The sequence below is a fragment of the Phyllopteryx taeniolatus genome, chromosome 9 (genome assembly GCF_024500385.1).
Source record: "Phyllopteryx taeniolatus isolate TA_2022b chromosome 9, UOR_Ptae_1.2, whole genome shotgun sequence".
Lineage (NCBI taxonomy): Eukaryota > Metazoa > Chordata > Actinopteri > Syngnathiformes > Syngnathidae > Phyllopteryx > Phyllopteryx taeniolatus.
The window spans coordinates 25,879,415-25,906,716 of NC_084510.1; the positions used below are offsets into that span (position 1 = coordinate 25,879,415).

At 41.2% G+C, this 27,302-nt stretch overlaps 2 protein-coding genes across 6 annotated transcripts in view; one reads left to right on the forward strand and one right to left on the reverse strand.

Moving 5' to 3' along the window:
- Positions 1-346, reverse strand: part of ephb2b (eph receptor B2b) — a 139,787-nt gene extending 139,441 nt beyond the window's left edge. For all 5 annotated transcript variants that reach the window (XM_061785267.1, XM_061785265.1, XM_061785263.1 and 2 more), the window contains exon 1: positions 187-346. In XM_061785267.1, coding sequence (XP_061641251.1) covers positions 187-238 — 52 coding nt within the window. In that variant the 5' untranslated portion in view covers positions 239-346. The remainder of the gene's footprint in view (positions 1-186) is intronic.
- A 250-nt stretch (positions 347-596) lies between these two features.
- The window catches only part of lactbl1b (lactamase, beta-like 1b), a 50,329-nt gene continuing 23,623 nt past the window's right edge, over positions 597-27,302 (forward strand). The window contains exon 1 of the mRNA XM_061785856.1: positions 597-856. The gene's annotated coding sequence lies outside the window, so the exon portion shown is untranslated. The remainder of the gene's footprint in view (positions 857-27,302) is intronic.

The following is a 27,302-nucleotide window of genomic DNA, read 5'->3' on the forward strand; positions in this document are numbered from 1 at the left end:
TCATCCTCAGTCCGCTGCATAACAGTGCCACACAAACGCCACATTCGTCCATAAAAAGGAGAAGAAAAGGCACAAAACAAACGTGTTTCGTGGCATGTTTCCCCCTCTTTATATCAACAATGGGGTCAACGTCAAACGCCGGCACGAGGATGCGCGAGGCTCTTAAAAACCCGAATGCTTGCTTACCTTCAACAGCCATGACGACCGGCAAGGTCCATAATATCCATAGAATATCCATGGTCGCGGTCACTCAAAAACGGCCCCGGGCATTCAAATAAAATAGGTCCAGAAAGCCATTGAGAGCGGCCGACGCGGAGCGGGGACAGGCGGTCCTTCACCTCCAGCAGAGCGCGCTCGGATAGCAAAACACAAGCCACTCAAATCTGGACCAAATTTGGGCTAGACCAAACGCCCACCGACACAGGGGGGAAACCTTGTGATATAGGATCACAAATGAGACCCCCTGAGCTTTTACAATGTATTTTGTGTAAAATCGTGAGTTGTGGTGTTAAACTTATGATGAATAAGGATGATGTTAAAATATATAATTCAAATTTCCGATGACGCGATTGGTTATAAGGACAGCGTACTCCCCCTTTCGAGGGAAGTTGGTGCCCCCCAGCTGTCAATCAACAAGAACGGGATCGTCCTTTTCCTTACCGCTTTTTACCTTGCTGCTGGTTTTGTGTACTTTTGGCACCACGAGGGAGATTTGAAAAACTGGGAAAAGTTTATTGACTCAACTTGCACGCCACTCAAGATGGAAACACGCCACTTGTGGTGTCCAGTACGGATTATTTTCTACTCTACGGAGCGTTCAGTGCTAGAGTTGTGCTGTAACAGGTGCTGTAGCAATGTAAGTAAATGTTTTGTTTTTTTCGCTAAGTCGCCAATTTTTTTTTTAGTTAGAACTTCTAAAAGCTAGTCACATACTATCATGTCGTATTTGTCTATCATTGTTCAACAAATAATGATTAAACACCAGGCGTAGCTGTAGTTTTTACATGTAATTTATTTTGTCCTACAGGATGTAAACTTTTGGCGCGATGAGAAGCATTTCCGGGTACTTTTGATGTTGCCTTCAAGGACAAAAAAAATGAATAATAAATTATATTTATATATTTTTATCAACTAACCAAATACAAAACCAAAGGTGATCAAGTTAATAAAACACTGCCTCTTTGTGATGCAACTCATAGGAGAAAGATACTACTTAATAAATCATTTCTGTTTGCTTTTTTTTTTAACCACTTTGCATGATTTTAGGATTAGGTTGTTAGATTGAGAATGGATCACCTTTGAGGCTATAAATATTTGTAGATTGGACTACTATAAAGACAAAATGGCGTCCAAAGTCTTACATTAGTAATGTACGTGGTTTCAAATCTGTGATTAAAAAACATTATTTGAACTTTTTGAACAGACCCCCCGCCCCCCATCACATGGAGCTCCTCCCGGGCCTCACATTGTACTTTAAACCCCAGCAGGAGAGTTTGGCAGCAAAGTTAGCTGGCATTCTTGCCATCTTATTCATCATACGAGTGTAATCACTTTGACTAATTTTGGCTCAGAGTTCTTCATCACTCAATCATCACAAATAATTAAAACTGGGTTGCGCTCACCGTGTTTTTATTTACGATGGGGCAATGTAATTGGGTTTTTTCCCACACAGGAAAAATTATCTGTGAAGAATTAATTACATGAAAAGAAAACAATAATTACTCCACTAAATAAGGAGCACTGAAGTTTCATATTTCATATGTATTCACTCAAATGGGGGGGGGGTATTTCAATTAGCGATAACAAGTCAAATTAAAGGCATGAGAAAAATACATCTCATTAGATAAACTTATAACATTTAAATCTAAAGAAATAATAATAAATAATGACATTGCACAATAATAGACAAATAAATACATTTGGGCACTAAAATATTCAATTGAGAACAGTGGTGAGGAACATACAGGGCCTACAAAAAGTATTTGATCTTGCCTGCCATGCAATTCTAAAAAAAAAAATAAAACCTTAGAGTAACTGTTAAAAAGAATAATAATAATAATTTAACTCCCAAATGCTCATAACATATAAAAAAAGAAAAATGTCTTGGAAGCTTTGTCTCAGCACTCTCTGGTTTTCATTGAACCTCACTGATGTGTTTGCCTCCTCTGAGTTGGACTCTATTGAGTCCAGGTCAGTTGACTGGCTTGACTCGGGACGGCGTCCAGGTGATTCAGAGACAGATTGAGGCAAATGGTGGGGAGGGGGGGGGGGGAAGAAAAAAAAAGAGAGGAAAAAAAATGACACAGAGAGCAGCCTCCTGGGGCCGTAATGACTTCCATACAAGCTCGGTGTGGAACTGAGCCAAAAGCGAAGTGAAAAATGTTGAAGAGATGACATTAATACGCGTATAATGTCGCCCGCAGACATATTGCTTCCGGACTGCGTTCAAATGCAACGTATCAGTAATAGAAATAGCGTAAAGCAATTAAATCGTTTGTGCAAAAAGTAAAACGGACTAATGACACAAACTTAAATTGCCCTGTATGAGACCAGCAAGGTAAACATTATGGATTATTCAACATGAATGCATAATAATTAATACAATGGACTTCCTTGTATCACGTGATTCATATCAGCTGCATGAGACAATATTAATTTACAATGAGGAAATACTTATTTTGAGCACAGTACCTTAAGTAGTTTTACAAATAATGATTCAGGGTAAATAATTACTTTTTTATATTTTTGTCTAATTGCGTTTCATATTATCAATTTGCATTTACTGTACTAAATTTGTTCATACAGTATTTTGTTTAGGTTTTTTTGTTTTAGGTCATATTTTTGTAGTCAACGTGAGTTTTCTTTCAATAATGACATCTAACTGGGCACAAACCAGGACTGGAATCCTGAAATTTTACTGTTTTTCTAAAATAGTAAAGGAAATAGTTTCTTGAATTGTTAAGCATACGACAGTAATTGCACTGGGATTTCAAAGTAGAGTTTTTGGATTATGGATAAATATGTTTGAAGAAATTTAATATTGACATTTTTGTTTGACTACTTCAAATTATTCAACGTGGAAACATTTGACAAAAATATTTGAGCTGTGATTTTAAGTTTGTATTTGTTATTTAAAAAGCATTACAATTGTAATAGTGATGTCATGGAGAAATAACGTTGTTTTTTTTTTTACAATAATTAAAAATGTAATATTCATTCAATATGTTAACATGATTGTTAAATATTTCAAATCAAAGATGGACAGATGGATGTGCCTTAGAAAAAAGAAATCAAGGCAATGTACCAGAATTAGTTTTTTCTTTTAACCTTAATTTAAAGCACAGCTGGAGAACATGAATCAATTGGAGTACTGCTGATAATTTACTTGCAAAGAAGATAAAGGACTGAATTTGTTTTAATGTCGAGTGTAAGTAAAAAAGATCAAATGGGTGAACTGCAGAGCTCCAGAGCGACTGTTGACGTGTGGTTGCATCAACACTGCCACCTAAAGTTTAAAAGTTGAACTGCTTTGTCTGTTGGTTGAGAGGACCACTGTGGACACAAAGCTGCTTCTTTGAAATTAGCAAACGTATTTCTTATACATTGAACTATTTACTAAGTAACTCTATATTTTTTTTAAAAACATTGATATTGTCACAAAGCAGCTGGATCTGCATTGCATGAAATTATCCATCCATCCATTTTCTTTCACATTCGCGCCTACGTATGAGAGTCTTCAGAGAAGCTAACATGCTTGTTTTTGCAACGTGTGAAGTACACATGGGGAGAACATGCAAACTCCACACTGGAAGGTCGAGCCGAGATTCAAACCCCGAACCTCAGAATTGTGAAGTAAAACGTGCCAACCACTATTCAACTGAGCTGCCGGCTTTAAATCAATTTGGAAATTAAAAGAAAATCCCCCTTCATCCTGGGGTTAAACAAATGCTTAAGGAAGGAATTTAATGGCGCTTAGGTAGACTTCCTGTGGGTCAGCAGCCTTTCTCATCCTCTGGAATTTAAAGTTATTTACAAGACCCACTTTAGGCTGGAACTAATTTTGACTTTTTGAAGCACAAAGTGTCTTGCATTTTGGGTGTGCGATCTGTTGGTGCGGGGGAAAATAAAGGATTAACCTCCAGTAAGATCACATTTTCACAGAAAGTCAGAGTGGAGTCGCGCCGGGTTCAACGAGGAACCCGAGCTAACCGGGATCATTTGAGTGTTTTGACGTGAGGAAAATAACTGATGTTATCTCCTTTGCCAAATGAAAAAGAAGCATTGCACTGCCAAGGACACAAAGGCAATCTGAGCTGTTTTGATAAGGAAATGTGTCAACAGAGCTGAGAGAAGAGACAGTTTTGCGACTCGTTTCGTAGGCTGGATTTACACTGTCCAATTCCAAGTCAACGGGCTCATCTCGTTTCTCTATTTGCAACTTCCTAGGTCCTCACTCCTCGCTCCTCTGTTTGCATTCTAGCTCCTCCCGCCAGTAATTACACTGAGGAGATGAGGAGATTGACAGAGGAGTGAGCCGGGAGCAGGTAGAAATGTTTGGGGGAATGGAGAAGACCGTTCCTCCATGACGACATTTCATTTCTACCAAAATGTCACAAATGAACCAACTGACTGATTACTATCACCACAAATGTCCACTTTATGCTCAATATTCTTGGATGTGTTCGCTTGAGTGAAACGAAAATGTATGTACGTATACATGTGTATGTAGAAGTACAAGGGTTAAACGATGTTTTTTCTTTTCTTTTCTTTTGGGATACATCACGGTATATGAATAATCTGTTGAGTATTAATTAACACGATATGAGTCAAAATTTATAGACGACAAGGGGGTAGGACGAATTAAGTTTTTTACTTCTTACTCCTCCCTTTGAACGCGAAAACTGCTCAACAAAGACATTTATTCACTTTCTGTTATTATGAATGGCACTTAATGTGTTAATATGGTTGATCAAATCTATTAATCAATAAAAGTTTTGAAATTGTTTAATTTTTTTTATATCGCAAACCTGGCATTTGAACAGGGGTGTGTCGTCTTTTTATATCCGGTGTCGAGAGAGGCCATTGCTGCGTCCGAAATCACTCACTGGGGATTATTATTTGATTATTCGCTCAATAATCAATAGGAGAATGGATTCTAAAAAGATTCAATGGTGACAGTCCTACACTTGATGGCAAAAAAGAAATCCAAATTGTGTCACTTGAACCACGCAGACTATATCCAGCCATAAATAGTCGACACCCCACTCAGTCCTGGCATGTTGTTTTTGGTGAATTCAGTCCCGCTAAAAAGAAAAAAAGACTCCAGACTCGAAAGACTCGAAAAAGATGTGATTTAATGCACTTTGGTGTCAAGTGTACGCCAGGGACAATATCATGTACATAGTTTCACTTCAGTCATTTATGAGTTCCAAATTGTGCTTTTGCTACTAAATGATCTATGGCACATTTAGGGTTCTCTCTCTAGTTTCCAAATGTATAAATTGAAGCGCAATCATGTTTTATTATCATAATGATACGTCGTCAGTCACGGATTTGGGTTTGGACCCAATAACTTGCCCCTCGGCAGCTTTTTTTTTTTTTTTTTTTTCTCTCCTCCTCTCTTCACTAATTGATAAGAACTTTCCATATAAATCAGTTCGACTCTCATTATGGTTTGTATTCCAGGGCCAGCGATGCAAAATAGTCTTTCTTGCTGAAATGGGAACTCTGCTTCGGCCCAAGAGGACTGATGCGACGCATGAAGGCTTCATCTTTAGCTGCGGATGAGCCAGATGTTTTCATTGCGTCTAAAAGAGTCCTCTGTGGCCATCTTGAGCATCGTCCTGTTTTCTATGAACTCTACCTCAGAGTAATGCTTTGCTAATGTGACATATTAGAGTTTCTTCAGCGTTTGCTGTCAAATAAAGTAATAAAGCAAGGAGGACATGAGTTGAAATCTTTTAAAAATTAAAATAAAAAGGTGTTCTCATAGCATATGCTTTAATGTTTATTGACATTATTTTAAATTGTTGAAACAGATTATGCTAAAATTTGGGTTAAAAAATTACAACTACTGTATAATATAGTACTTTAAGTTATTAAGTTAAGTTCACATTGTTTAAATCTGTATTGATTATTATGGGGAACTTCAGCAATGACTTTCTTTAGTCTTATTAGTTAAACAAATATTTTTAGGTCAGAGTGAGAAACAATTTATGGCATTGTTTGGTCCATTTTTCTCTTTTCATATATTGTTTGTCATGTTTTGGAGGGATCATTTCCCAAAATGAAATGATTAAGAACTTTTTGTAATCAAATTTAATTACCATTTATTCATGCTCACTCAAATGCTATTTTAATAATTGAGAAATGTGTCAATAAAACATGCAGCATAACCTATAATGTTGATGTTGTAAATTATTTGAAACAGATCATGCTAAAATTATTCATTCATTCATGCATTCATTCTTTTTTCTTTTAGATTTTTGGTAATTTTCTGAAAAGAAATTATTTAAACTCAGTCAAAATAAAATTGTAATAGATAAAAAATACTCTATCAATTGAAAAGGTGTAGTAATAACAAAGTATATTTACATAAAATATTTGAAACAGATTGTGCGAAAATTTGGCAAATTGAATAATTGACATTGTTTAAATCTGTATTGATTATTATTAGTCATTATCATTCGTGAAAATAATCTCTTTAGTTATGGTGGGAAATAATTTGTTCCCATTTGGTGCATTTTCTATTCTTGCTTATACTTAATAGTTCTCAATCATGTCTTTTTGGGACGTACAAAATTAAATAACTTTTGGACGTTTTCCAAAAAGACATGATTGACATCTATTTCATATATAAAGTATTCGTGCTCACTTACTGTAATTATTATTCGTTTTTTTTGTTTTTGTTTTTTTTTTTTTTTTACAAATAAAAAAACAAGACATTAGTACAACGTGCCAGTGAGGCTGGATAATGCCTCTGAGGCCTGGTTATCTCTGCAAAGGGCAATGCTCCACCATGTTACAGCATGTTACAGCATGTTACATTGCTCTGTGTACAAATTTAATTTAAAAAAATAAAAATAAAAAAACTAATCTGCCTCATGCTTTGTTTGTTATCCCACTGAAACCTAACCGAGCATACAATAAATAAAACAATCCGAAAGCCTGGCAGATATGAATTACAGACCAAATATTTAATGTCTGCTCCATCACAGAGAGCAACAGATGTGGGTGCACAACGGGATTTTACCACTAAAAGAATTCCTTTTTCTTTCACTCTATAATTGTGTGTGTGTGTGTGTGTGTGGGGGGGGGGGGGAAGAGACACAGACTCTTTCATGGTGACCTACCCTCGCAGTAGAGTTGTCACTTAAGCCGTCAGTAGCGCGTCGCGGCAAACGGCATTCCTTGCTCGGGGCGTCTCTGTGAACGACTTTAAAATAAGCAGCCAGGCAGGATTAGAAAGTCCAGCGTCTCTGAACTTTAAACCTTTGTGTGTGAGCGTGTCTGTGTGAGAGAGGGTTCATGTGCATGCGTCTCTTAAGTAGACGGGTAATACACTTTAAACACTTAAGCTTTTACCTCGTTCAGGCAACACTTTCTTCGATGCAGAAATTAGACTGCACAGGCTAGGACTCAATTTTTGACTCTTGATCTTTGTGGAGCTCATGCTGAATGTAATCACATTTGTATTAGGTGGGATTTACACTGCATGGTTCACAATTCCTATTTTTCGCATAAATGGAGACAAACGCGGGGAATCGGACCTCTTCGCATAGGAATCAGGCCTCCAAATGTGAATACAAATCTAATGCATATCGGCTCTTTGTGCCAATACGTGTACAGCGTAAACACACATATTGGATATCGTATTGAAATCATCAAAATACAGTGGTTTTACGAACAAATCAGGTTGTGCAAAAAATATTTAAAGAAAAACTACCTCCATTTCCACACTATTTTATATTTCCAAACATCATCACCAAGAACCGCGTGCTAGTGCAGTTCCGGGTTGTATCATGTGGTCCATCAATGTAAAAACAACCATATCGGACACGTGTTACTTGCAATGTACATAGAAATATAAAATTAGAAAAATTGTGAAATAGGCATTGTATCAGTTATTGGGCACTTTGTCCTGCAGCCTCAACCAGCCAGTCTTGAAACAACACAGACGGCCTAGCTTGTTCCCAAATGGGATGCGGAACGAATTAAACGGGAAGTAGATTTTCTGTTAAGCTTAACAGTAACATTTTAACATGATTAATGAGGTATGGAAGCATCTAGGAGAGGTGGCTGTGGAGTTTTTGACCAGCTTGTTCAATAGAATTCTAGCGTGTGAGAAGATGCCTGAGGAATGGAGGAAAAGTGTGCTGGTGCCCATTTTTAAGAAGAGCTGTGAGAACTACAGAGGAATAAAGTTGATGAGCCACACAAGGAACTTATGGGAAAGAGTAGTGGAGGCTAGACTCAGGACAGAAGTGAGTATTTGCAAGCAACAGTATGGTTTCATGCCTAGAAAGAGTACCACAGATGCCTTGAGGATCTTGATGGAAAAATACAGAATACCTAACGGTCAGAAGGAGCTACATTGTGTCTTTGTAGATCTAGAGAAAGCCTACGACAGAGTACCCAGAGAGGAACTGTGGTACTGCATGCGGAAGTCTGGAGTGGCAGAGAAGTATGTTAGAATAATACAGGACATGTACGAGGGCAGCAGAACAGCGGTGAGGTGTGCTGTAGGTGTGACAGACGAATTTAAGGTGGAGGTGGGATTGCATCAGGGATCAGCCCTGAGCCCCTTCCTGTTTGCAATGGTGATGGATAGGCTGACAGATGAGGTTAGACCGGAATCCCTGTGGACCCTGATGTTTGCAGATGACATTGTGATCTGCAGTGAAAGCAGGGAGCAGGTGGAGGAACAGTTAGAAAGATGGAGGATGGAGCTGCCAGGCAAGAGAGCTAGAGGAAGACCAAAGAGAAGGTTGATGGATGTCGTGAGTCAAGACATGAGGGCAGTTGGTGTTGGCGAGGAGGATGCAGGAGATAGGCTTACATGGAAAAGGATGAGGCGCTGTGGCGACCCCTAAAGGGACAAGCCGAAAGGAAAAGAAGAAGAATATAGCAAACTGTAACATTCGGTTGTGAGAAGAGAATTAAGCCATAACATGCTAGGAATGTTTTCCCTTTCCATATCAACATTCGCACACGTCTACAAAAAAAGCCCTTTTGGCATTTTCCTCAGTCTAACTACACAACTTTTTAACTGACTGATGTAGCTTTTGGTTGTATTTTGCTATGGCCATAAACTTGATGATGGTCTAGCCAGACACGCTGATGCAGCAGTCTTGGTGGATTTAGTCTTTTTTTATCACTTTTACCGCTCAAGAAGTGTTTGGTCCTTGGAACTTGACGATTGCGTTGAAAGCAAAATATTTTTCTGGGCGACAACTTGACTCCTTTAAAAAGCAGCAAAGCCTTTTTCCTTTATACAAATCCCACTGACCTTTTGCGCGGGTACGGCACAGTGCCTCACCAATTTATTAGGTACATAAAATAAGCGCAGTGTAAGCACACAGTACCACAGTAAGGCTTTCGTAAGAGTTCTAGCTGATAGTTTGTCAAGCCTAATTCACACAGGGATGTAAAATTAATTATGTGGAGCTTATGTGTTTAATATACAATTATTCTGATTGTCTTTATGTCATATTTTCTAGCTGCTATCCAAATATAGACAATAATACAAAAAGTGGTATTAAAGAAACAGTGCTCAGGTTAGAATGGCTTTGGGTGGCTTATTTTTTTATTTTAGCAACGTGAAGTCTTTCACACGTGTGCAGGTCAATAAAGATTTCATAAAAATCCCCACCGTCGTCTAATGACTACATGCGATCCGGAGGTACTTTCACAGTTGGAAATCATAAAAATGCTTTATTTAACATGCTTGCCGCTTCCAGGGATGGTAGTTCTTTATTCTATTTCCTTTGTATTTGGCCTCAACCCCGAGAAGAAGCTGGTTGAGAAACTGAGAACCTCCATGGGGATCCAATTATATTTTCTTACCCCATTCTTTGCAATATAATAACTTGGTGACAGGATCTCCTTTTGATTTTTATGTTTACACCCTGCTGAGCAAAAAGCGCAAGCAGCGTGTTTACGTATCGATCGTGCTGTGTGTTTGCTCGGTGGCTGGTTAGCCACGCTGCGCAAAGATAAATACATTTCTGCAAATTTTTGTGAAGATAATAATAATAATAATACATTGTAGGTGCATTTTGGAGGCCGTCGAGGACACTGTACTTCAATCAAACAATAAAACAGAATTTTCAAAAGAATAAAACAAAAAATGTGTTGATACGCCATTTAAAAAAAAATAACTGTGCATCTTTTGGGTTTGACAGCGATCTATAAATTTTTCGTATAGTTTGTATTTTAGGACCTATAAACACAGCTTTTGCTTTTACTGTAGTTGAAGAAAAGTTGTATTTTTTTTTTTTTTTTTTAATTTTCCCCTCCCATCCTCGATCTGCTCGGAAAGTGGCCAGGCTGAGAGTCAGCTATTCTATTCTGCTCTATTAAACACGGAAATCGGCCAATCCACAGACTTCGTGATTTTGACCTGATGTGCACGTTTAGTTACTAGTCAGTCAGTTATTACAATGAAAATGACAGGAGTTTGCAACCGGAATGTACAGTAGTTACCAGATAAGCTAGGAGTTAGCCTTGCTTTTTCTCTATTTATTGGTCTACAACATCTTTGTATCTCCGGCAGTCTCGATGCCCTGTGGCACCACGCTGCCTCTCACAGGTCAGTCTTGGGACTACTGCAGACATCTAGTCTGGAGGAGGAGGCTCACGATTGTCAGCGATAACGTCATGTACGTGCTGTGCTGTTTTGGTCCTCTTGAGTACAGCACACACTTTAAATGCTGTTAGCAAATGCGTCAGTGTTTTAGTGAGCGGTCTCTCACTTTTTATATTTAAGTTAATCTGTTAAAAATCGGTATGTGGGTCCTAGGCTAAAGACAATTAACACTGCTGTTAAGGCAAACGTAGAAAAGCCTCACCTGTAGATGAGGGATCATGCTGAATACAGACATGAAGTTTTGGCATGACCAGACATGGTATCTCATGGCTGGAAGTTTCCTCCGATAGAGAAAATTCATTACGACCCACCAGAATGTTACTGCAGGCTCAAGAAAGCCCTCATGACATTCAGCAGAGTCGACCGACCGAGTAATGAATGTCATATTATGAATCTGGGCGTCGTTTTTTTATTTTTATTTTGTTGCTAAAATAAGACTGCGATGAGCTTTAATACTTCGGCGGAACATCTCGAGTCAGTTGCCTGTGTGTGTGTACGCATGCATGTACGTATGCAGCGGTTGGTGTTGTCATCGTATGCGTGTCACGCATGCACAGTATGTGTCAGCAGGGGTGTGGAGGCAAAGGGACGCGGCAGAGAGAGTGACGAAGTAGAGCAGAAAACAGAGCGGCCTGACATAAAGAAATCCTGGATAATTCTGCCCTGGGATGTGCGAGTAGAGCATCCAGGGGTCGTTTCCATGGCAACCTTTGCCCAGGGAGATCACTGACCCCTCCCGCCACGCGGCACAAGCGGAGAAGCGCTTTTGTAGGTCACATATGGCACCAGCGATCCAATCAGGTCTAATCTGGCTGGAGTTGTGGCTCATAAATTATAATGGGGGATGCAGGTTTGCACACTGGTTTATCCCATTGGCAGACTCAACTGTAGGATAATGGCTGTGTGTGCAACTGGATTAGCTGACCCGTTAAATGTATATGTCAACAAATATGTTGTCTATTGGAGAGGGAACACAATAGCTCAATAGCACATGAACCCAAGCCCCCCCCCCCCTCCCCACCCCCACCCTCCTTGTACAGTGTGTTGTTGCAATCTCCAATGCGCAAATGATTCACCCCATGCATGACTATAGAATACTGTAGTCGCTCAAAATGGAAGGAAATTGATTCACTCTGCATCTTATTATTACTCAAAGTATCATGGCTTGTTTTATGTACGGGTAAAATGGGGTGAACAGTAAGTTTTTTAAGTTGCATATGTATTTCCTTGATAGAATAGTCAACTTTCAGAAGATGTTCTGCACAGTCCACGGGGGTAAAAAATTAAATTCATTTTCTGAGGTTTTTGCCAGATCATTAGATGCAGAATCTAAATTCAAATTTCCATCTTTCCGTCTTTGTTACTTCATAATTACTTGATCAAGCAACAGGTGGATGGAAAATCAAAAATGTGTCCATCCATGATTTAAGAAAAGAAAAGTTTGTCAATATCTCAGCTTTATCAGAGGTCAGCGGTCTGTTGAATATTGCTTTCAATGTACATTATTGTACATTTCCTTTCGGTCGTTTTGTTTCAGTGACAAAAGTCTGACGGGTGAAATTTGGGCAATTTTAGGTCCCAAATATTTGTTGGTCAAATATTCGATGCATCACTACTAACAACCATTCACATCCACACCTATGGACAGTTTAGTCTTCAACGAAACTCGCATGCATGTTTTTGGAATATAGGAGGAAGCTTGTGTACCTGTAGAAACACCACGCAAGCACAGGAAAAACATGCAAACTCCAGAGGAGGATATAAGCTCAAAACCTTTTAACTGTGAGGCAAACCTGCTAACCATTAGCACCACTGTGCTACCTTAAAACATTACTTAGTCAATATAGTTGAAACTTCATCAAATACCTATTCCAAGAAAGCCTGTGGACTTTTTAGACTACTAGTAGTAACTAGTCATAGAAGTAGTAGTAATTAATAGAAGGGGAACTAGTATTAGTAGTACTGTAGTGGTAGTAGAAGAATAGTAGAATTGGCATCACGGATCCAAATAGTGTCCAGGATGGTGCCCCTGGAATTACATCACTCATCCAAATAGCGTCCAAGATGGCGCGCTGCGTGTTGTCCCTAAATACAGACAAACATCTCAGGACCTTTGGCCATCACATCCGTCCCGCTCAATCCCCGCCGCGGTTGGCAATTTCATGAGTGAGCTGCTAATAATCACGGGTGACTGGCTTCTCACCTTTTGCGCTACAATCCATAAGTGAAGGCACAGCGGTCATCGTGAAGCCCCTCGGAGGCCATATGGGCGACGCTGGCTGCCGCGAGTCAGTCGGTTTGCTCCTCGATGCTTCTTCTGCTTCCTTCTAGTGAAAGGACATAGCTACAGAGATGTTATTACTGTTAGTTAGCGATGGAGAGGTATGAAAATTTCTAAATTATCACGATGATCCGTATTAACATATTGCTAAAGGACGTTGTGAATCGGTGGGGAGAATACTTTGAAGACATCCTCAATTCCACCGACAAGCCTTCCCATGAGGAAGCAGAGTCTGGGGTATGGAACGGGAGATCGACGGGCGGATCGGTGCAGTGTCTGCAGTGATGCGGACTTTGTATCGCTCTGTTGCGATGAAGAAGGAGCTAAGCCGAAAGGCGAAGCTCTCAATTTCCCGGTCGATCTACGTTCCTTCCCTCACCTATGGTCACGAGCTGTGGGTCGTGACCGAAAGAACAAGATCCCGGATACGAGCGGCCGAAATGAGTTTCCTCCGCAGGGTGTCCGAGCTCTCCCTTTAGAGATAAGGTGAGAAGCTGCTCTTCCGCATTGAGAGGAGCTAGATGAGGTGGCTCGGGCATCTGTTTAGGATGCCTCCTGGACGCCTCCCTGGTGAGGTGTTCCGGGCACGTCCCACCGGGAGGAGACCCCAGGGACGACCCAGGATACGCTGGAGAGACTACGTCTCTCGACTTGCCTGGGAATGCCTCGGGATCCCCCCGGAAGAGCTTGAAGAAGTTGTTGGGGAGAGGGAAGTCTGGGCTTCCCTGCTGAGGCTGCTGCCCCCGCGACCCGACCTCGGATAAGCAGAAGACAATGGATGGATGGATAGAGTAGACGAGTACATGAACATAAACAAACAATAAATTAAACAATTCGATTAAAAATATTTACTTTCCATTAGGCAACTACATACATACACAGATTAGTTCAATTTTTAACTATGTTCAATCATAGCATAATGCATTTAAGATGACTATTCACAAGGTTCTAAATCCTACCTCCAAATTGGCTACATTCAAGCTTTTAAGATGACTCAAGCACTTTTATCCAGTTATTAGTCGCCAAGACCGAGCTTTGTCTGCTGCTACTTCAGTGCTAAAGTCAGTGATACCTGCACTTCAGGGCTAATTTCCCATTTTCCCTCCACTTAAGGAATGAGTGGACATACACTGGTTGTGGTTTTCCCTCTTGGATCCACATTCTTTATTGTTTACAGTATATGAAACGTACAGACACCAGCTACACTTACAATAAGGCCACGGTACAATCAGTCCTCTCCTATCCTGACCACATCTGGGAGGGAGTCTGAGTCGTAAAGTCTCTTATAATATTAGAAATCGGTCACAAAATTTGGCGCTAGCATTTCTTTTTGTCTTGAGTTGGCAACACTGTGTCACTCGCCCTCAAAAGGACCAAGCACACGATACAAAACACGGGAATACTAACCATTTTAGATTTTTATCACAGCTTAGCAGTGAACCGTTTCAGCCCAAGTTTTAGTTGATGGAAATGGATTTGATGGTTAGACAATTTTTTTCTTTAATAACAACATGAGACAAAGTATTTTCCTCTGTACTTTAACTCCAGTTAGAATGGAACCTGTCATTTCTTGCACGGTGATGCAGCCGTAGCGCCTCCCTTGAGTCGACCCTCGCGTTTCTTAGACATAAAGCGACGGCACTCAGCCGGCTTGATGTGCGCCTACACAAAGAATAATTCACAGCGTCCAGTCGCAGTCAAACAACTCAACTGTCGCTCTTCATCTTCCTCAATGTCGTCTTTTATGCTCCAGTCACTTTCCTTTGGCTGGCAGACATAAATTGATTTAAATATGTTCTGGGCGGTGGGGGGGGTGCGTTTTATTTCAGCTCCACATGGTTTTGTATGTCCCCCCCCCCCACCCCCCCCCCCCCCCCAAAAGCACATTTAACATTTGAAACTGCTAAAAATGTATGATCCAATCGAGTCCGAGATCACCACTAATTTTGTTAATGATCCTTTCCACCGCAATTTGAAATTGTAAACTAGTACACAAAGTTGAACAAGTGAGTTAGTCCATTAAAGTTACAGTAGCTACAGTAAATAAAACAGCCAGCGTCAAAAGGGACCGTCATGTCCAATCGGTCCGGGCAGACTCTTGTTCTCATATTGTTCTGATAAACTCTGCCGCTGTATCTTTAAAATAACTTTAGGGTTCACTGAGCTCGGCGCGGAGCTTTCTGGTTCACTTAAGCTAACACAGCATGAGCGATCGGCCTTTTTGATTTTTTTTTTATTTCCCGCCTCTCTTTCTCTCTTACATTGTGTCGTACAATGTTTGAGCTCTCAGGCTGCTTGTCGTAGCACAGCAGCACTTCTCCGGTCATGGCGAGTGCGACAGGTACGGCAGCGCGGAGGCGACAAGGGTCGAGCGGCAATGACGCTAATGCGAGGCGAAACTCCCTCTTATGTCCAGTTCCTAAATTGGAAAAATTGACTTTCCTCGGGAGAGGTGACACTAGCTCCACTCTTTGGGGACATTTCAGAGGCGAAGTGGAGGTTTCAGCAACCGGCCGGGCCTTGAGGCCGGGCAAATATTTCATGAGTAATTTAATATCTGGAGCAAGGGAGCGTGCTGCACTCATGATGTCGGCCCAGATAGACATACTGATCCTGCGAGGAAAAGGCCCCAAAAAAAAACAGGACCCAGGAGTGGTTAACGTACGCCATCTCACCAAGGCCGTATCGATAACACCTGCACGGATTCAGCGCTCCCCCCGAGGGCACTAAAAGTGCAGCATCCATTTTGTTTTCAGCTGCAATCGGCACTCGGTAGCGGGCAGACAATTGCAAAGATGGGAACACGTGTGTACTATAGGGTGGGTTAAAGGAAGATTCAAAATTTTCTCTAGGTGTGAATGGTTGTTTGTTTACGTGTCTTGCGATTCGCTGGCGGCTAGTTCAAGGGGTACCCCGCCTTTCGCCCAAAGTCAGCTGGGTTAGGCTCCAGCACACCGCCACCCTCGTGAGTGGTGCAGAGAATGGATGGATGAATGATAATAAATAGTCGGTAAAAAAATCTCAGTCATTGTAAAGAAATGACTTTTCTACAATATGAACTAGTCAGTGTACAGCTTTTACAACAGTGTTACTTTATAGTCCCATAAAAAAAAAAAAAACTAAACCAAGAAAAAGTGAGTACATCCCCGAGTGAAAATGTGTAAATTGTAGCAAAGTGTAATTTTTTATTTTTTTTTTCCCCCGATGAATACATAATAAAAGATTTCCAAAAATGTGAGGGCTGTACTCACTTTTGTGAGATACTGTAAATTGGATCAGCTATCCGTATGGCCATGTCGCACCCATCCATAAAGTTTGGTTCAAAAAGAGTATCCGAAAAAAAAACACTTGCGGCAGCATCTACAACAGGATTGTCCAAATTAGCCTCCTGCCATTCATTTTTTTAGCGGCCCAAGGCATCCATCCATCCATACATCCATTCATTTTCCACCGTTTATCCGAGGTCGGGTCACGGGGGCAGTAGCTTTAGCAGGGATGCCCAGACTTCCCTCTCCCCAGCCACTTCCTCCAGCTCTTCCGGGGGGATCCCGAGGCGTTCCCAGGCCAGCCGAGAGACATAGTCTCTCCAGCGTGTCCTGGGTCGTCCCCGGGTTCTCCTCCCGGTGGGACGTGCCCGAAACACCTCACCAGGGAGGCGTCCAGGAGGCATCCAAAACAGATGCCCGAGCCACCTCATCTGGATCCTCTCAATGTGGAGGAGCAGCGGCTTACTCTGAGCCCCTCCCGGATGACCGAGCTTCTCACCCTATCTCTAAGGGAGAGCCCGGATACCCTGCAGGGGAAACTCATTTCGGCCGCTCGTATCCGGGATCTCGTTCTTTCGGTCACGACCCACAGCTCGTGACCATAGCTGAGGGTAGGAACGGAGATCGAGAGCTTCGCTTTTCGGCTTAGCTCCTTCTTTACTACAACAGACCGATACAAAGTCTGCATCACTGGAGACGCTGCACCGATCCGCCTGTCGATCTCCCATTCCATTCTTCCCTCACTCGTGAACAAGACCCCAAGATACTTGAACTCCTCCACTTGGGACAGGATCTCATCCCCGACCCGGAGAGGGCACGCCACCCTTTCCGACTGAGGACCACGGTCTCAGATTTGGAGGTGCTGATTCTCATCCCAGCCGCTTCACACTCGGCTGCGAACCGCTCCACTGAGAGTTGGAGATCGCGACTTGATGAAGCCAACAGAACCACATTATCTGCAAAAAGCAGAGATGTAATTCTGAGTCCACCAAACCGGACCCCCTGCACGGCTCGGCTGCGCCTTGAAATTCTGTCCATAAAAGTTATGAACGGAATCGGTGAGAAAGGGCAGCCTTGGCGGAGTCCAACCCTCACCGGGAACGAGTCTGACTTACTGCCGGCAATGCGGACCAAACTCTGACACCGAACAGGGACGAACAGCCCGTATCAGGGGGTTTGGTAGCCCATACTCCCGAAGCACCCCCCACAGGACTCCCCGAGGGACACAAAACACAGACCCTGCCGAGGGTGTAGCGCTGGTCCACTGTTCCACAGCCAGGACGAAAACCACACTGCTCCTCCTGAATCTGAGATTTGACTTCCCGACGGACCCTCCTCTCCAGGGTTGGGCCTTTGCACTGTCTGGTGCTCAGGCCTTAATCATCTCCACATAGCCAGAAAAAGTTCACAAGTTGACATCTAGGACAAGACCCTTGGAAATGGCTGTTTAGTTCCAAATTATGTGAACATTTTGTTCACCCAGCCCAAAAATGTTTTATTGTAAACCGCAGCCCAAAAACGACCCTGAGTGTATGCCAACATGACGTGAGGGGAAGAAAACATTGAAAAACCCCAAAATTTAAAAGGCCTGCCACCCAAGCGGATGTGCTGAATGAAGTGCTTTGCCTTTGCAATAAATTTAATGTACTGTGCTCACTCATAAAATACCATGCAGCCATCGTGCCAAAAGTGTGCACATTTTTCTGCCCATTCCAGGCTAATGCATCAAACATTTGTTAGCGCACACAAGAGAATTAATGTCATCTGTTGACCTTTTGGGAAGCATTTTATTTTTAAAGCAAATCAGTCAGTACGGGTGATGGGTTCCTTTCACTATTGAACCGGTACGGTACCTATTCCCGGCAGTACAGGTTTTCAGTACTTTATACAACAAGCAATAACAACAATAAATACAACAAAACAATATCCTAAGTTCAAAAACAAATGGGCAAAAGCGGATGGAATAAAAAAATAATACAGTAAAAGTAGATTATTTTACAAATAATAATAAAGTATAAATAATACAAACAATAAATAAAGTATTGCAAAATACAGAGAGTGGCGCAAACTTCTTTCCAATGAAATACAGAAGAAACGATACTATAACAGTATAAAACAAGAAACGGTAGTTGTATTATGAAGCCAAGCTTTTCACTATGCACATATGCTGCAGTAGGGTTAGTGAATGAGGCCCAGTAACTTCTGCCTTGGAGTGCCACTTTTCCTTGTTTGAGGTCTGAGTTTCCTGACCTCACAGTTTTCTTGCACACAGCCTTGGTCTCAAGTGGAGGTCGTTTCAAATGACACACTCGCTCTTGAACGTGCCCCGTGGGCCGTGGCACTATGCGACGGTGTAGATTAGCGCACTAGACTGTTCCCCAAGTGGCTCTTCATTCAGCACTGCCACTTGTGAAGGCCTCAAGAGGGCGACGTCGAAGCTGTCGACAGGAGAATTGATCGCTGTCAGCACATTGACGCGCCACACACTACGGCGGAGAACTCACACATAGCCCTTATCTGTCACGTCCTCGGCGCAGCAACTTCCTGATGGACAGAAGTCACATTGTCATGTTGAAAGTCAAGTTTGAATTGCTCTAATCATGTGTTAATTACCTTAAGCAGGGTGCATGCAGACCAATTTTTTAACATCTAAACTGATTTTCAAAATGTGAGCAAAAAGTGTTCTTTATGCTTTTAAAGTGTGTTGTGTACTCAAGATGACCCAACGCAGCACATGAATCACAACCGTATTTCTCCTTCCACAAATCGTCATAGTACCAAACTGAACTGTGAGAGCTCCGTGTCACAGGACATCCAGACTGTCAAAAACTCTTGTTAGACAGCACAAACACTTAACGCAGCCACTTTCCCCTCTGTACCTGCAAGCAGCTGTCTTTCCATTTCAAATCCAAATCACAGAGTCTGTGGATTGGCTGATCTCGGCGTAGTGATTTTATATTTTTAACTGGTTTACCAGTTGCGATTGATGTCCCTGACCGTTTTCCTAGCACATCAGGGAGGTAAAATCAATCTTAACACGTTCAAGATCAGTTGCAATGTGCAGATCAATGGACTGCCTCCAGCAGAAAACGAGAAACAGATGCCCGTTGCCATTTGGAATCTTGGCACGTTCGCACATCTTTGTGATGTCACCCAACTTTGTGAAATTTTGGATCCAGGCTACCTCTCATTACACTGTCGGCCTACAACCACACACAAATCCTCAACAAGCAAACGCACTTTGTTTAGTAACCATTTGACTATTTTGTGCAGACGCAAAGCAATTTAGTTGATTATGTAAAACCATTGCGATATACGTGAATTTTAATACATTTACATCCACATTCACATCCAATAAGCCAATGAAATTCACTCATGGGGAGAGCATCACAAGAGGGCGAGAGCGGCACGACACTTTCAACACGCCGATGCTTTAGTGTAGTGTATGCTTTACTGCCTACCCATGCACTGCATCACTGTTGGATTTCTCTTACCCAACATTATAAAAAATAGACACAAAAGGAATGAAGACGCTGGTTTCTTTTTCTCATGAGGAGGGCGTATGGGAGATTGTTCAGATCACAGCCTCTCAACACGCTCTAAACAATCCCCCCCCCCTGGCTCCTGCTTTTATTTGAAATAGGAGGGATTTACAAATCATAATGTTCTAAGCAATAAGACACAACACAAAATATTTGATAATAAGAGGGTTTTTCCCAGACATAGTATTCTAAGTAATAAGACACAACACATAATATTGAACCAACACCTGTCACGACCTGACCACATCCGATCACGTCCTTGGTCCAGGCGCCCTTCCATCGGATGATGCTGAGTCTTCTTTTTGAAGGCGAGACATCTAAAATTGTCCATTATACTAATGCAAGCTAAGCAAATAAATGATAACTTCTACAATTTATCTAACAATCACCATGATGCGTGACGGAGGTTCCGAACTTTCTAGATCACAATACACTTTTACTGTCATCAAAATGCTTCCCAAAGGTAAGAGCTATTTTAACCGGTGTGAAGAAAAGATTGGCCGAGGAAATTGTATTCAGAATTTGTCAACAATTCGTAGCGGCTGGTGCATTTAATTTTCAACTGCAGAGAGCATGGGCCATTTATTCGGGAGGAGGCCTTCATTACGCTAATGCGTAAATGTTCAATTTTCTCGATCTTGATACATTTTCATCAAGTTCCTTGCGTCCACGGCATTCACATTTCGGGCCACCGTGGAGAAGATGGGACGGACATGGCACAACGTGTAGGAACGGGATTGGCAAATGTGACTGTCAGTGATTGCCGTGGATGCCAGGCCCAGTGATGGTAACGGTAATTACGGGGGGGGTCAAGAAGGCGTAAGACTACGTGGTCACAATCACAAGAGGCACACTCAGTTAGTGCCATACTTACTGATTTTTATTGCTTTAAATTTAGAGTCAAGTGTTTCTCATTCAAATATTTAGCGAATTATGACTATACTACTGTGGTAGCGTAGCTTAGTGAGACTATGGCAGTGGTTCTCAAACGTTTTGCACAAGTACCACCTAAAACATTACTTTTTTTACCACCATAATGACTAGGCTTGACACGATCAGGATTTTTGGGGCAGATCACCGATCAGCAAGTTAAACCAAAAAACGATAACCGATCACCGATCCGATCACAAGATGCAGAAATTTGTCTATTTACATGACTTGTTGATTTTTTTGTATATACTTGTATACTGTATCCATCCATTTTCTGTACAGCTTATCCTCACAAGGTTTGCGGGCGTGCTCAAATTATTCTCGAGCATTTTAGACAAAAGTTAAAACCCCAATGACCTCAAGGGGGCATTCAAGGATTGGCCACTGACATACGTTTAGGTCATATCAACATTACATGACAGAAATAACTTACTGTAATTAAATTACTTAAATAAATACTGTGAATGACATGCTGACTAACTTTCTCACTGTCCCAGCTATATGTTGTCCAGAGTTCTTTTTTTTTTCCCCCCCCTCCCACACTGCGTTGCTTGAATGTGGCATGCTCCTTGTGTACATTCTTCAGGTGCTCGATCAAATTTGTTGTGTAGAAGCATCATGCAGTTTGAACAGTAACACTATGCTTAAATATAGGAAGATTAATGAGAAAAACTACAGAAATGATTCAATCGCACATAAAAGTAAATAAAATTGAACCTAAATAAATGTTTAAAAACAGTTTTTAAAGAATAAATGCAAATGTGATTAACTTCAAAGTTAGATACAACTTAACTGTACTTGGGCAGTGACTCTTTTGCATACCACAACAGGGAGCCCACGTACCGCTAGTGGTACTCGTGCCACGCTTTGAGAATAACTGGACACTGGCACAACATAGCACTTCGTACGGCTTCCAATCAGATTTTCTCATTGTCATCCTTGTGGTGAGTGTTTTTTCCAAGTTGGAAAAGTTTGAGAAGTTGAAAGTGCTTGTGTTGTTGGGCCGCCCTTAATTGTGTTGAGTTGCGTGCCTGTCATGTAAGGCCTGTCAGAAAACGAGTAACCAATGGAAACCATATGAATGGCTAAACAGGCATGAAGCATGAAGAGGCTTTGGCAACAGATGGAATTTGCCCCCGTCAAGGCAACATCCCGTGAAACACAATTAGTCGTATTCTTACATTGCGCGGTGATACCGAAGGCCATTCGCTGACCTACATAGACGGCGGTTGGTTGAAGGCGGCGCGTCCGCATGTCCCTAACGCCGCCCTCAAGAGTGCAAATAGGTCAGAGGTCGGGGAGGAGAAGCGACAAGAGACGTGGTTTTCAAACAGTTGGCGTGGCGCGCACCACAATGTAACGGCGCCTGCTGATTGTTTATCACGCCGCCAATGAGTGATCCCTCGGTGTCTCACGCACGCACACAGAGGGAAACACAAGTACTGCAATCATACTGAATTGGAAGGGGGTTATCCTTCTACGTCGTGCATCACAAATTTGATCCTATAGAGCCCCATTTCCAACAAGCAGTACATTTTGGTTCAGTTCAGTACAGTCCAGTTTCCCTTGTACAGGGTCACGAAATATCTGGACCATCCAGTCCCATTTCTCTGCACCATTTTGACGGCTGACCGTTTGCAGCCGTATAGTGTTTTCACTAAAATACATTTATATTTATATTTATATAAAAAAAAATACTTATTAGAATATAGAATTGGCAATTAGACAAAATATACAAGATTGGAAACATTGTAAATTTGGGGAAATACCAAAATATTACATGATAAATACATATTACACGAAATATGTGAAACTAAAACAAAATATTTTTCCAGTATTTATTTTCATTTACAAACTAGGAATATTAGGGATAAAAATTAAATTGATGCAAAATACTACACAAAATATTTTGAAAATAATACAAACATTGGTAAAAAATATTCTAAAATACAAAATAATTCAAAAGAATACAATATTTTAAATAGATTTGAAAATACAAAAATGTTCCAAAATACAAAATTCCTCTACAAAGAATTCACATCTTGGGGGGAAAACTATAAAATATTAGGAAAAAGACAAATATTAGATTAAAAACAGATATTGGAAAACAATCTACTATTAGGAAGAAATGATAAAACACAGCATTATTTTTTAAAAAATACTGATTTTGTTAAAAAAATATTTTAAGTAATAAAATATTGGACAAAAATACAAAACTTTAAAGATTTAGAAATTATAAAAGTTATTAAAGAATACAAAAAACATTGGACAAAAAAATACCCAAATAAATGGTGAAGTCTCAAAGGCACTTGACGGTGGTATTGACTCAAAGATACAACAGTACATTATGATTGCTGTCCATTTAGTCAACAGAGAAAAAGCATTCTAAGTCCTGACCCCCTGGTCTCAATTTGGTACACGCCAAGTGTGTGGAGTGGTTCCCTTTCCCCATGTGCGGGACCTCGTATTGCCAGTGTAGTGACCTGAATTGCACCAAGATCATCGCAATCTGAACACAAAAAAAAAACAAAACGTAGACATTTTTGACCGAGAGGAAAGATTCCAATGTGTTTTTCATCATCCGACATCGGAAATTCCACCTCCTCTGTAGCAATAGCTGAAAGAAAAAAAAAAAACTCTGGAACTTGAGGTTTGAGAAGCTTAAGCGCATTTGCCCTAATAATAGGCCTCTAACTGCACTGCTAGTTATATTATCCTAGCTGACCTCAGATGGATACTTGAGAGCGTTTGAGAAGTTTCAAAAAAGCAAATGAGGAGAAACATGGAGAGTCAGAGTGGTGTTGTAAATGTATGTCGCGTGGCATTTTTTTATGTATTTATTTTTGCACCTCGTTCATTTGCCACTTTCACTCTGCTGCAACATGGCTGCTTGCTCGCCACGGGCAGAATGATCCCGTGTCCTTTTTTTGTGCCGCTCTGTCTGATGTGCTTTGATTGCAATCCTCTCCCTCCTTCCATGCATATTGTATGACTACATTCTACCAGAATTTGCAATTATGTGAAATGTTATGCGAATTCCAACAAATGCCGTTCCTGAGCCAGCAGTTCAATTGAATTTGGAACCAAAACATAGGTCGATACAAGCCAGTTTTATTTATGTTGCGCCCCATCCCGTCACAAGTCATCTTAAGGCACTTTTCATGTGGATCAGATGAAGGGCCAGAACACAACATAAGAAGGCACTTGTGCTGCATTCAAAGCTGCTGGAAAGAGTTGGAAATAGGCCACGTCAAAACGATACAGCTGACAACCGTGATAAGCCAGTTTTTGCTTTGTTTGTGAGGAGATCATTTTACTCGGGTTTTTGGCAGCCTTAAACTAATTACTTCATCCATAAAAAAAATGACATAGCGATAGAGCTACACCAATTTTTATGCAGAACCAGTTGTGCTTTAAGGTAATGCTTGACACCGAATCAATTTTTCCCATTGAAATCAATTGAAATACCTTTAATACGCTCCATCTCCCCCCAAAAACAGCATGTTTTTATTAGGCGGCACGGTGACCGACTGGTTAGAGCGTCTGCCTCACAGTTCTGAGGACCGGGGTTCAATCCCCGGCCCCTCCTGTGTGGAGTTTGCATGTTCTCCCCGTGCCTGCGTGGGTTTTCTCCGGGCACTCCGCTTTCCTCCCACATCCCAAAAACATGCATGGTAGGTTAATTGACAACTCTAAATTGCCCGTAGGTGTGAATGTGAGTGCGAATGGTTGTTTGTTAAAAGATGTTATTTATTGACTCCTACATCACAACATATCAGTAATACCATACAAACACTAGTAAAAAAATATATATATTATTGGCAGATTTCAAGACTCTCTAGTGTGGGTTACCTTTAACGAATTAGATCAAATTAAAAAGATTTAGTAAAAAGGATAAAAACTTTTTTTTTTTAAATGTCATACTGAACAAGCTCATTTCAAAGTGTGTTGTACTAATACAATTTAGCCCATAGTAGCTGTTGGGACAGGGATGTCCAAACTAAGCCCGGGGTCCATTTGCAACTCAACATCCATTTTTATACTGGGCAGCAGAACATACCAAAAGTAACCACTGGCATGGCCCACACTGCTATTTCATTTATTTTTCTGTTTTTTGTTTTTTTTTAAACCTGAACTGGTTGCCTTATTGTCATTTACAGAAAGCTGTGACATACTATTGCAGTTTTTCAAAAATAACTGGAATATAAAATAGTTTTTAGCGCCTCTCAAAGAATGCCAATGTGGCCTTGGCATCCTTCGATTTTTCTGTATGTGACCCTCGGAGGAATTTGAACCCCCCCCCCGTGTTAGGAGCATTGGGATGACATAGAAAGGTTTTGAATGGGTGCTTTCATCTCCCAATGTCCTTCTTCCTAGCTGGAGCTACATTCTGTGAAAATGTTTATTATTACACGGAGAGTTTTTGACACTCATGTTTTCATCCTCCCATCCGCCTAAAGCTTGTGATTTAGGCCTCACCCTCTCCTTTCTCCTGCCTCAGTTTCAAAACTTTCATGCAACCCTGGCACCATCTAGTGGCGAAGGCGTGACATTGCAATGTCACAGTCATCTTCAAGTTTGTCTCAACCAGGATCAAATAGGATGTGGGGACATGAATGAAAATTGAGTGTATAATTTGTACTCCTTTGTAGGCTTATGTCTATCCAAATAGTGTGCTCAACTCTGCATTGGCCCCGCAGTAGGCGGTTGGAGGTGGAGGGGCACTGGCTCAAATGGGGTGAAAAGTCTCCTATGATTGTTTATCCTTGGGGGAATTTTGGAAAAAGCATGCAAACAAACATGTCAGGGAACTGTTTTCAATTTCAAAATATTTGTCATATGTCTCCTTTAGTAGTTGACCTGCCTTTACTGGATACAATGCCAATAATCCACCATGCATAAAACTCTTTATCAGAATTTGCAATTATGTCAGGCAGTTTGACAAGCCCGTTAATTATCACAAAATTGTTCTGGAGCTTATTATTCTTTGTGGAAAATTCTCCACATGGTCAGTCCAAGAAAAAAACCCACAATGGATTAAAGCAATTTAATTGACATAATACATATGTATTCCACACAAAAGTGACTCACAATCACTTTCATGCCACATTGAAATGAGATGAGAAAAACATGGAAATACAACACTTAATGCCATGTATGAATTTGTCTTTGTTACAGAATATACACGAAAGCTGTCTCTCCTTGGTCTGTTGACATTTAAATCAAAGTTGTATGCATTTTGTTTAACGCATTTGTAACAAATTCCTCCTGCACAGATTTATTTGTACAGTAGAGGTCAGTGTTTCCTGCTCAAAGCAACGCCGCAGTGAACTAAAACAAAATGCCTTTTCAAAAATTATGATTTTGATCGAACCCTTTTTCGCGGTTAATGGGGACCAGAACCCCCCGCAAAAGGTGAAAAACCACGAAGTACGATTTGTACCCCCCCCCCCCCCCCCCCACCCCCAGGAGTTTTCGTGTATGTGTATGTGGGTACCAGAATGTTTAAAATATGTAAACAGTATTTGTACTTTACATATTCGAGACAAAGATTACAACTGTACACGTATTTACTTAAATCTTGAATTCTAAAACCTTGTACAGTAATTAACATTCATCAACATTGCCTTCTGAGGGAGGCGAAGAGGCTTTCGTTGGTGGCGGAGGAGAGGCTCTCACTTGACTCGCAGAGGCTTTAGGTTCACTCGGAGGCGCTGATGGTGTAGCTCAGGTTTTACCTTGGAAAAAAACATAGTTGTTGTCTTTGTTTTTTCTTTTGCTTCAAAATTCCCCTGTACAAGGACTCTTATTACGCACAGTTACCACACGTTTCGCTTCCTTATTGAAGCAGTTTTGCGGATGTATCGCACTGTAGATTCATTCACGCCATAATGGCGTGCTACTGATCCATAACTTCTGCCCTCTTTGATCATATCTAAAAGTTTCCCTTTTTCGCTGATGGTCATCATCTTCTAGGAAGCTTTCGCAGGGGCACAGCGCTTAGGTGTCATTGTAAGGGCTTAACTAATCCAAAAAAGTTAGCGCTTCAACAAAAAAAGTTATCACGAACACAACACTAAGTTACAGTATGCGAGACAGTCAACAGCGCGGACGAGACTGGCGAGACACAACAAGGCAAGATGTTGGGTGAGGCTGCGATGATGCGCAGCCAATCAGCTCACGGGATAAATCCACTCATGCTGTCATTGGTCGATGTCGCACCGGGAACCAACCACGCGCCCTGTATCAGTGCCCGTGGCATGTACAGTACAGTACAGTACAGGCATGTACAAAGCCTCTGAGTCAACTCATCTCTTTGTTTGGCATGCAGGGAAACCTTCTCTCTCGTGCATCAACATGAAACAACGCGTCTTTCCGCAATATGGCTGCTGATGTGGCTGTATTTTTTCATTTTT